This window comes from Silene latifolia, chromosome 7 (assembly GCF_048544455.1).
Source record: "Silene latifolia isolate original U9 population chromosome 7, ASM4854445v1, whole genome shotgun sequence".
NCBI classification, from domain to species: domain Eukaryota; kingdom Viridiplantae; phylum Streptophyta; class Magnoliopsida; order Caryophyllales; family Caryophyllaceae; genus Silene; species Silene latifolia.
The window spans coordinates 116,504,843-116,515,833 of NC_133532.1; the positions used below are offsets into that span (position 1 = coordinate 116,504,843).

At 36.7% G+C, this 10,991-nt stretch overlaps 1 protein-coding gene across 1 annotated transcript; it reads left to right on the top strand.

Annotated features, from left to right (window-relative positions):
- The first annotated feature begins 1,561 nt into the window (after nt 1-1,561).
- On the top strand, nt 1,562-10,429 carry LOC141592666 (bifunctional 3-dehydroquinate dehydratase/shikimate dehydrogenase, chloroplastic). Its single transcript, XM_074413422.1, has 11 exons — nt 1,562-1,855; nt 2,362-2,467; nt 3,117-3,335; nt 4,368-4,714; nt 5,219-5,282; nt 5,420-5,528; nt 7,255-7,398; nt 7,995-8,143; nt 9,100-9,262; nt 9,348-9,406; nt 10,158-10,429. The coding sequence occupies exons 1-10, from the start codon at nt 1,659-1,661 to the stop codon at nt 9,386-9,388; spliced, it is 1,539 nt and encodes a 512-aa protein (XP_074269523.1). The 5' UTR covers nt 1,562-1,658; the 3' UTR covers nt 9,389-9,406; nt 10,158-10,429.
- Nucleotides 10,430-10,991: the final 562 nt, after the last annotated feature.

The following is a 10,991-nucleotide window of genomic DNA, read 5'->3' on the forward strand; positions in this document are numbered from 1 at the left end:
ACTATAATGCTGCAACACTAAGCCAACTTAAGTGCCCCTTTGCAAGGTTCATCTACAATGATTCAACCATAGCTAAACCATACACTAAATTATTGGTTGTTTTACCTTTTTTCTCCATTTTCTTCCATTTTCTCTAATACAATAATATAATATCATTATTCGCTCTCGCCTCTTCAAAACAATGAATCGTTAGGTAATTCCGAAATAAAATCCAGACCCTCGATAAGTACTGGAGAGGAACATCCCCCTAAGGCCTAAATAGCCAAACAACAAACCGAAAATCATCTAAACACGTAACGATTCAACCAAAACCCAACATGAAACATCGACCCCATAAAATAAAAAAAAGGGTATTGCTCTTTCACATACGCATTTTACTCTTTCACATACATTTTTTCATTTTCTTTCCATATCATACCATTTTCCTAAGCTAGACAAATTAAGTTTTGTATACACTAAACCCTAAAATTGAATCTAATTGTTTTAAAATCTTGAATAATGGATTATAATTCTTCAATTAGTTAAGTAATTTTGTTGTTCAAAAATTATTAATATACTCCATTGAAATTATTAGGGTTTGTCAATTAGTGAAATTGATTGATATTAATGTGTTTCCAGCGCATATAATCTATTATATCCATATTCTTCATCTTTGTGAAAGAACAATACCCTTTGAAAAAGCAACAACACGCAACAAAGATGAAGAAGCATTTGACTAGTAGAGTAGCAAACTGGTAACAAAGATGAAGAATATGTTTTCAGAGCAATACCATAGGTGCGTGTTACCAATTTGCTAGTAGAGTAGTAATTAGTAAAGAGTAATTCTTTCTACATAGAACCATTTGACTCGTTCAAAAACAACAAGCAACAACTGACGTGCTCAATTAATGCTTTGTTCTTAATATGGAGACCTTTTTCTCTGAACGTATAAAAAGATACTCCCTCCATCCCGGTCATTTGTTGTCCTTTGGTTTTGGCACAAAGACCAAGGAAAGGGGAGGAGGCCAATGACTAAATGACAAGTGGAATAAATTGAGTGTGAATGATCAAATTACTCATCAAATTCAATCTTAAAATAGAAAGGACAACAAATGACTGAGACACCCCAAAATGGAAAAGGACAACAAATGACCGGGACGGAGGGAGTATCATTAGACTAGAGTAGAGGCAGCCTGAGGTTGGACGGAGAAACGTCAGGTGCATCGACCGGAGCAAGGGTTTGTGAACGGAGGTGGTGAAGGGGGATGAGGGAAGGGAGGAAGAAATTAATTGGTTGAGGAAATGAAAAAAATGGAAGGGTAAAATTGTAAAAAACGTATGTGAAAGAGTAAAATTCGTATGTGAAAAAGCAATACCGTAAAAAAAAGCATAACGTCTGTGCCAATTCTCAAACACAAGCTAAGCCCGTAACATAAGTACATAACGCAGCTAATAACACATCCGAAATCCGATAATATCGACTCAACCCGAATCCAATTGAACCATTTGCAAGGTCTACCCACTTACCTTAGTTACCTACTACCAGTCTACCACCACCAAACACAATTTCTGTTATTTTCTGTTTATTTTTTTCAAAGTGGGTAGGTGGGTTTAGCATCTCATCAACTCGTTTCACCATTGTTTCCACTGTAATCAAAGCTCAATCAAATTCCGACAAAATGAACAGCTTAACCCTAATTTGTGCTCCTGTAATGGCGGATACTGTTCAACAGATGGTCACTCTAATGATTAAATCCAAGGAATGCGGTGCTGACCTCGTTGAAATTCGATTAGATCACTTGAAATTATTCAATCCTCTTCAAGATGTTCCCTTTATTATCAATAATTCTCCTTTGCCCACGCTTTTCACTTACAGGTTCGCATTTTCGCGTTATTTTTCCGTAATTTGATTGCATATTATTGTAGTTCAAGTGAATGCAGCTGAATTGAATTGAGTTGAATTGGATTGAATTGATTTGAATTGAATTGAATTTGAGTGATAGATTGATGATAATGCTTAATGAAATAATTCGATTATGTGTTTGGTAATGCAGCTGAATTGATTTGATTTGATTGATGATTTTGGTTGATGGAAAGTGTAGTTATAGGGTTTAGGAAATTTATTACTAATTTGATTATTGTGTTTGGTAATGCAGCTGAATTGATTGATTTGATTGATGATAATAGTCAATGAATAGTGTTAAGTATAATTTGGTTTAGGAAATTGGTTGTCTTGTTAATTGGATTATTGTGTTTGGTAATGCAGCTGAATTTGTTCGATTTCGATTATTGTAATGAAAAGTGTAGTTCACAAAGATTTTGAACAGTGTGGTTATAATAACTTGGTTAAGGAAATTTATTGTGTTGTTAATTTGTTGATAGGCCTAAATGGGAAGGTGGTGAGTATGAGGGAGATGAGGGGAAACGATTAGATGTGCTTCGACTTGCAATGGAGCGAGGTGCTGATTACATTGATGTTGAGCTTCAGGTATTCTTTGTTTTGTTTTGTTCGAGTAAGCTGGGTTCAACATTTGCATACTTGGACTGTTGGATGAGGTTACTCGAACACTGTGTTTGCATAGAAGAAGGAAGGTAGGGGATCGAGCATTGTCGTTTTCCCTCCAAATCTTTCTTATGTTGGAGGGATTTAGATCAGACCTCTCCGTCCATTTCATTCGACCACACTTGCTAATCGAACAAAAGTTTTTTGCCCCTCCTCTCCTTTACCTCCAAAATTTTGCCTCCACACACACCCTAAGTTTAACTCTTTGTTTGAATAGAGGGAGAGGAAGGGGATTAATTTCAAGGTACCCCAATTATTCCCTTTCGTTCGAGTAAGGTGGTTGCGACATTTGTATATTTCCACAATTGGACTTGGTTCGGTCACTCACATTAAGTCTAAACCCTCTCTTTGGATAAAGGGAAATGGAAGGATCTATAACCTACAAGACAAATTAACATCTCTCTAACATAGGAAAAATATAGGGGAAAACACCAAAGCTCCGTTTCCCTCCCATTTCCACCTTTTATGTCCAAACACATATTTGGGGCAAATCTGAAGGATGCTAAAAATCCCTGGACACAAGTCTGATTTATTTGAGTATTTTTCCACTTATGACATGTATCGGTCTTTGAAGGTCGCCGACGAGTTCATCAATTCAATAACGGGAAAGAAGCCTGAAAACTGCAAAATCATTGTCTCATCTCATAATTATCAGAGCACACCATCAGTTGAAGATCTTGGTAACCTTGCTGTTAGAATACAATCTACTGGAGCAGACATAGTGAAGATTGCCACAACTGCTGTGGATGTAACTGATGTGGCACGTATGTTTCATATAACAGCAAGTTCTCAAGTAAGAAGCTTGTGCTAAGGATCTCAAACGACTTTTTGTTTCCTCATTGTCCCGTTGTGTTGTGTTGTGTAACTTAAAGAAAGCAGGACCTAGTTTCAGGGACTAGAATAGTGTATTTTTTTTTTTTTTTTTATTTAGTAGTTTCCCACCCCAATAGAGCCAAAACCCCTTTCCATTTTTAGAGGAAGCCAAAAACTCCCAATTCTTTCATTCAAGATTATGACGAGATAAAGTAAAATGGCGCACACTAAACTTGTTGTACTTCGTTTTACTATGATAAGGTTGTGAGCACGTAACGACGTGCACGTGACCTCCCTTCCTGCCATTCATGGGAGCCATTAAGACACCGAGATAATGCTGTTGTAATGGATTTAGGGGGCCACTTTTCTGATTTTTGTATATGCCATAAGAAAACAAAATGACTCAATAAACTGTGTGCACTTTTATTTTTTGGAAGCAGCAGTCTGTCTATACAACTCTCAACGCAATTGTTAATATAAGTCATGTGACAAGTTCTTTGTGTTTTCATTATAGATCTGATTTCGGGTAGTTTTGTTGATGTTCTTGTGCGTTTCTTTTTTAGTAACAACTCAATTTTAGATGGCAATTGTTAATATAAGTCATGTGACAGTGTGATATTCAAATGGATAAGTTTTACTCATTTTTGGTAGACAATTTGACCTGCATATGATTATAGAATTCATTTGGCATTTGGAATTCTAATTCAACCATTTTAAATAAATGATTTAGAAAATATACTATAGCTCACCTTCCTATGGAAAGCATATGTCGGCTAATAAAAATGTCTTTGGTTGTGTTTTACTGTTCTTGCATGCTGTATATATAACACTTATTTTTCCTTGCCTTGCTGACTTTACTTCCATCTTTCTTCAGTGAAACCGATGTGTCTCAATTTTGTGGTAGTATTGCTAATGTTTGTATGATGGCCTCCTTTTCTATGAATGGGGGCGTTAATTGCAGTCCTTATATATCTTTCTTTATCGCTATGGAATGTAATAGGAAAAATTTCAGGTCCCAGTCATAGGACTTGTTATGGGTGAGAGGGGCTTAATTTCACGGATACTTGGCTCCAAGTTTGGTGGATATCTTACTTTTGGAACTATTGAGCCTGGAAAAGTCTCAGCTCCCGGGCAGCCCACAATCAAAGATTTGTTGGACTTGTACAACTTTAGACATATTAGACCCGACACTAAAGTTTTCGGAATTATTGGGAAACCAGTTGGTCACAGCAAATCCCCTCTTTTATACAATCAATCCTTCAAGTCCGTTGGGTTCAATGGTGTTTTTGTTCCATTTTTGGTGGACAATGTTAGAAACTTCTTCGAGACATATTCATCTACCGATTTTGCCGGGTTCAGGTGAAGATACCTTTTAATTGAACTTCATTAAGCTTGTAGTGTAGCTTTTCTTGTCATATTAATCTGACATTAATTCATTAACCACATCTTTTATTGTGGTAAGCTCTTGTCTTAGAGTTTTAGTGCCATATATTGCTCAGCTGATTTGAATCCGTCATGTGTTTTTTCTCCATCCTTTTTCTCATTGGATGTATTAATTTACTTTGGCGCCTTCCACTTTAACATACCCTTGTTGAGCAAATGCTCAAGACATGGTAACTACCCTCTCTGATCAGGAAATTACTCTTGGAACTTTCAGGGTGTGTGGACTTTGCAGACATATATGTTTAGAATTGTGGTTTCTCATCTGCTATTATATGAGTCCGGGTAGCTCATTTGGAACTTATATTATTAATTTTTGCTAGACTCTAAGAAAAAGTGTTCGTCCATAATATTATAATGCAACATTTTATCTAACCTTCAAGAGAGGAAAATCCTTGCTGATCTGCCAAACTTCTCTTACAGCTGCACCATTCCGCACAAGGAGGCTGCTCTTCAGTGTTGTGATGAGGTTGATCCTGTTGCCAAGGTAATTGTCAGCTACAGCAAGCAAAGTGCTTGTTTATATTGGTGCTGAGATGTCAGTGAAGATTTGTTCTTATGTCCCGTCCGTTGATTGTTTTTTTATTAAGAAAATCAATTGCGTGTTTTGATTGTGAGCCACAGTCAATAGGAGCGGTTAATTGCCTTATCAAGAGACCAAACGACGGAAAGTTGTTGGGTTACAATACCGACTACATTGGGGCCATAACCGCCATTGAGAATGGGTTAACAGGTTTTTTTCTCTTCACTTACTCAAGTTCTTACACCATTTCATTATGGGATATCGGGATCAAAATGGCAGTTGTTAGATTTCTAAATTATAATGTTTCTGATTTTGACGCACATCCTCAAATTGTGTCATTTGCTGAATTAAGTATTGCTGGCTTGAGTAGTGTTGATACTGTTTTCACTTATTAGATTCCGCATCCATCAATGCTTCCTTTCGTTTACAGTGAGCTTGTTTAAACCAGTCTTCTGGAGCATTTAGTACAATGGTAGATATAAATATAGCTCAATGAATTGTTTCGCATTTGTACATCTTATACTTGGGCCCATCCTCGTATGGCAAAAGATACACTCTTTACTTGGAAGAGAACAATGAGAAAAGGTTGGGTTGTCAAAGTTTGGAAGATGGTTCCTTTGTCTATTTGGTGGTGCACTTGGATTGAACAGAACCATCATTTTTTGTATGATCTGGCCTCTTCATTTCAAGAGTTCAAGTTTCATTTTTTGAAGTTTAGTAATATTTTGAGCCATATGCTTCACACTGCCTTCACCTCAATCAAAACTTGTCTTTGCTTGTTTTTATAGATGAGACTACCCAAGATAGCTTGAGAGCATAATTTTTGAACCTCTCATTTTGTGCATGGGCGTCACTTGGGAGTCTTTTTGTATGTGGGTGTCACTTTGGGGCGTCTTGTTCTATATAGTCGCCACCTTTATGATATATTTTTCTACGTGAGCGTCACTCCCTTGGCCCTTGGTGTCCTGACTTAGAAATATGGTCATCCGGAAGCAGGTTGTCTAACACGGGTAAAATTTTGGTGAACATCAGACTTCAATGGCAAAAACCTTTGAGACAATGGTTGAATGTAGTTCTTATAGTGTTTGGCATAATTGAGGAATGTTTGAATACAAAAGCAAGTTTTTCAAATTCAGTTGCTCTTGGAAGGAATTTTATCTGTGTGGCCTTTTGTAGGATATTGAAGAGGGTGATTTTCTAGAATATGGGGGTGTCGAATGTTCCCCAGGAGCTAGGTCCCATGGTATTGGATCATAATTAGGTACATGGAGTTGGTGAAAGGTAGGAGTTGCGGAATGCACATTAGGATTCATTAGGTGGTGGCGTGGTGCTCAGGGGATAACAGACAACCGAGGCTGTGCTTGAGGTTGCGCGTGCAAACTGAGGAGGCATGAGATATTTTCCTGAAGGTGATGTGAGAGACTGTTAGTTGTTTACAGTAAACGACCAACAAGATCATTCAACAGGTTCTGAAGGAACTTACAAATAATTTTGTTTTGAGTTTGTTGATAACTTTACTGGCCATATCTACATACTCCAGATCAGGAGAGGGGAGTGGAGGTGCTGCCTTATGGGTTAAAAAGCTAGGTTATGGGATTCAGATTAGATTAAGTAATGCATCTTTTGTAATTGTCATGCTTGTTGGGCTAAATTAGTAAAAGTGCTTACAATATGGAAAGAGAAGAAATGGAATGAACAAAGTAGAGCATCCATAAAAGGATGGTGGTAGAACATGCTATTATGGAGGGTGATTGATTGTAGAGAAAAAAAAACCTTAAGAAAGGCTTCTTAATTAGGAATATATGTTACATGTCTTCATCTTCCTTCTTTCTCTTCCTCCATTAACAAAGACTTTTTTTTATCTAAGACAATTTATTTGACTTGTCGTTCAAATGACTTTCTTTCTTACTGGAGTCTCTTTTGCTTGTTAATACAGGAACAAATTTCACTGATGTTAGAAGTGGTTCACCCCTAGCTGGTAAGATATTTGTCGTTATAGGTGCTGGTGGGGCTGGAAAGGCGCTTGCTTATGGTGCTAGAGAAAAAGGAGCAAGAGTTGTAATTGCCAATCGCACTTATGGTAAGTTAAGAGCTTCTAAAGAAAATTACGGAGTATTGTTTTCTTTTGTTTATGCTGTAGGGGTCAGATAAATGATACCAAATGCCAAACAAAATCCAGCTCCAGAAGGTTCTTTCTTTGTGTCATGATGTCCAAATACCACCTTTAGTTATTTCTGGAACATGGGTAAGAGCGGTCTTTGCTCTACTAACGATAGATTCTTATTTCTCTTTAGAAAACGATATAAATGTTTACGCTGAAAAGACTCATATGATAGATCCACAGTCCTTTATTATTGTATACGATGAAAAGCCACGTGATAGATCCATAAATAAACTTGATAAAAGGATCTGGAGTATTGAGGCGGGTGAGTTCCAGGATTTTGGAATGCACTTTGGCTTTATTTAATTCAAAATTAATCTGTTATATTGGGCTAAAAGGACCTGTGTAATTATTTAGTAGGAGATGATGAAATTAGTAGATTATGTTTAGAAGCATTGAACTGCAAAGGAAATGTACCTTTTATTCTGAAAGTTTCACTTGGCCTTTTATTCTGCAAAGGATTTTTGAATGCACTTTGCCTCCCTGATTTTTGTTTTCAATTTTGTTATTCACAGATCGAGCGAGAGAGCTAGCTAATGTTGTAGGAGGAGATGCTATTTCTCTTAGTGAACTAGAGAGCTTCCATCCAGAGGATAGTATGATCTTGGCAAATACAACTGCCATTGGTATGCATCCAAAAGTTGACGAGACTCCGGTTCCAAAGGTTAGACTTCTTCGAGATAGAGTAATAGATGACGTATTGCTCTTCTATCTTGTTGAAGCCTTTTCAACCTCAATAATTCTTGGTGTGATTGGTGACCTGACTTTCACATACCCCCTGTGTCTCTTTAGAGCTTGAAGCTAAGTAATCACCCAAATCCTAATTCAACTTTTCTAGACTGAAACCTTTAAAATACTTGGCGGTGAAGAAGCTCTTTTTATTGATGTAATGCGTATCTTTCGTGGAACAGAGACCATGGGTTGATTGTCTAGATTTTCATCAGTTTGCAACTTTGCATGATTTTTTGTCTACAGAGTTTATGTAGAATTAGAGCTTTATCCTTTATATTGCAGAGTACCTTCCAAATCATCACCTCCCCCTCCCTCCCAAATAAAAAAAAAAAGGGAAAAAACATCCTACACCGAAGGAAATTATCAAGAGTTACCAAATTTTATTTTAAAGCAAAACTTTTGCATCCACCCGCTCCATGGAACATCGTTTTTAACAGGTTGCATATGAAACAATAAATAGTGTATGTCAAAGAGGGACTATTTGTTACCAGCACTGGAAGACTCGTCAATGCACAAGAACCTTTCACGTGACACTTTCTGGTAGTTAATTAAACTTTTGGTGGCTTAATTCGACCACAGATACATTGATACCGGACATTGGCATCGTTATACCCTTCTGAGTTCTTATGGTGACAATTTGGTTATATGAGCTTAAATGATTTTAATTGCGGTAGGGCGTGGAAGGAAATTGTAAAACGGATTTTACAGTGTAGGAGAGGTAGTGACTTAAGAAAATGAAGGTTGCAGGTAAGATCAATTGACTGGATATTATAAGTTGGAACAAGGGTTAGACACTGTATCTCAGAAGGTGCATGGTATATGCTAGGTCTATAAGCTTTTGTGTTTGTTGTTTTGGTGCAAGAAACTGACAGAATCTTGTTTTTGCAGCATGCTCTGAAGCATTACTCTCTGGTCTTTGATGCTGTCTACACGCCAAAGATAACCAGACTATTGAGGGAAGCAGAAGAGGCAGGAGCTATCATCGTGAATGGGTTAGAGATGTTTATCGGACAGGCGTATGAACAATATGAGAGATTCACTGGTTTGCCTGGTATGAACTATTTAGGTTTCTGACGTGGCTTGGCTCAGTTAGTGGTATATTCTTTGTAATTAATTTTTTTTACTGTTGCTTGCAGCTCCAAAAGAGCTGTTTAGGAAAATTTTGGGGGAGCATTGATATCTATTGTGGTAGCTGGTAAGCATACTTGGTCTTCTTTTATCTATTTTCTTGTTAATTATTATTAATGCAAAGTTTATACACAATGCAACTTTTAGGCAACTTTTGTATAATAATCTCACCTTTGGATTTCCAAAATTGTACAAAATAATCCGTCTAACAAATGCCTCTACTACTTTTATCAGTAGACAGATGAAAAGCGTAGATAGTGAACTATATCGTCTCAGTAGTAGTTGATTAACCTCTCCCACAGCTTATATCCCTCCCCTATCGTTGGGTTTCTCATATTTACCATATTTGAATCTTGTTTCTCTACTGTATTTTCTCTCCTCCATCCCTTACCTAATTTCTCCTGAACCGTCATCTCTCTTTCCTTTACACTCTAACCTCATTCCTCCCCCTCCCTGAAGTCCGAACATCCACTCAGAGGCTGTTAAGGAAACATTTTTAACAATTTTCGGAAACAAAAGCAAAGGTTCTGGATTCAAAGTAGATGGAAAATTGAGTATATAATAGGAAGGAGAAGCCAAACACAACGTAGTGAAAATGAATGGGTTTTTCTAAAATGTGCCATAAGGGCACATGTTAATAACCTTAATATGGTAAGATTGACAACATATTCTCACTAATTATGGTAAGATTGTCAATCTTACCATATTAAGGTTATTAACATGTGCTCTTAGGGTACATTTTAGAAAAAAATACACACTATTTGTTTTCCCTTTCTGTTCTGATAGCTCAAACTTTTCCGTTGATAATTGATGAACAGATAACGCTTTCTGCGAGTCAAGTAAACTTGGCAAAGTGCCAGTTAGCAGCTTTGAGAAAGAAAATTTCAAGCCTATACAAAACTTTGCGGCAATCATGTTTTTGTTGAGTTAAATTAGGGGGTCTTTGCCGATGTGATGATTGTATTAATATTGATGTACTGTTGTTGAAGCGCAAGCGCAATTGTAAGTGTAATTGTAATTGTAATTGTAATTGTAACTGTCATTGTAATCTTATTCAAACTCATTTGATTTTACATGGATGTTGGTGGATACAGAAAATCACCTAAATCTTTCATTTAACTGAGAAGGATCTTATAATGTGTGGTGATTCATTTCAAATACACACACAATTAACAATAGACGAAGTATCGCGGTATGAGCAACTTATCCTCAATGCTCTTCTAAGCTAAGTACCAAGTACCAAGTACCAACCCCATTCTCTTCTTCAGTCATCTGTCAAATCTTATTCGGGCTGAATCACTTTCAAATCGGATTATATGGGTGTACTCTATGTGGCTATCAAGTATCAACATTAAATGATTTAAATCATTTGTTGGATGAACTCATTTTGGGTTATGATCCAGTCTATAATATAACGGAACTTTGTCTCATAGCTGTCATATACTTCCTCCCATCCAAACCAAAGTTCCTCTCATCTAAACCAAAGGTAACAGTTGCTTTATCACACTTGTCGAGCACGTGCATCGTAAATATCTTTAGTTACCAATTAAAAATTATAAAAATTTGATATTCTTATAGCATTCATGACGATAAATCAAATAAAATCTCACATAACTATATTTTGTCTTATAGATTAAGAATAATATCAATGA

What these genes read in the sequence shown, in the direction of transcription:
- LOC141592666 (XM_074413422.1), top strand. Translation starts at nt 1,659, where the DNA reads ATGAACAGCTTAACCCTAATTTGTGCTCCTGTAATGGCGGATACTGTT. An exon ending in ATATAACAGCAAGTTCTCAA is followed by an intron (nt 3,336 to 4,367) that starts GTAAGAAGCTTG and finishes GAAAAATTTCAG; the next exon opens with GTCCCAGTCATAGGACTTGT. An exon ending in GAGATTCACTGGTTTGCCTG is followed by an intron (nt 9,263 to 9,347) that starts GTATGAACTATT and finishes TGTTGCTTGCAG; the next exon opens with CTCCAAAAGAGCTGTTTAGG.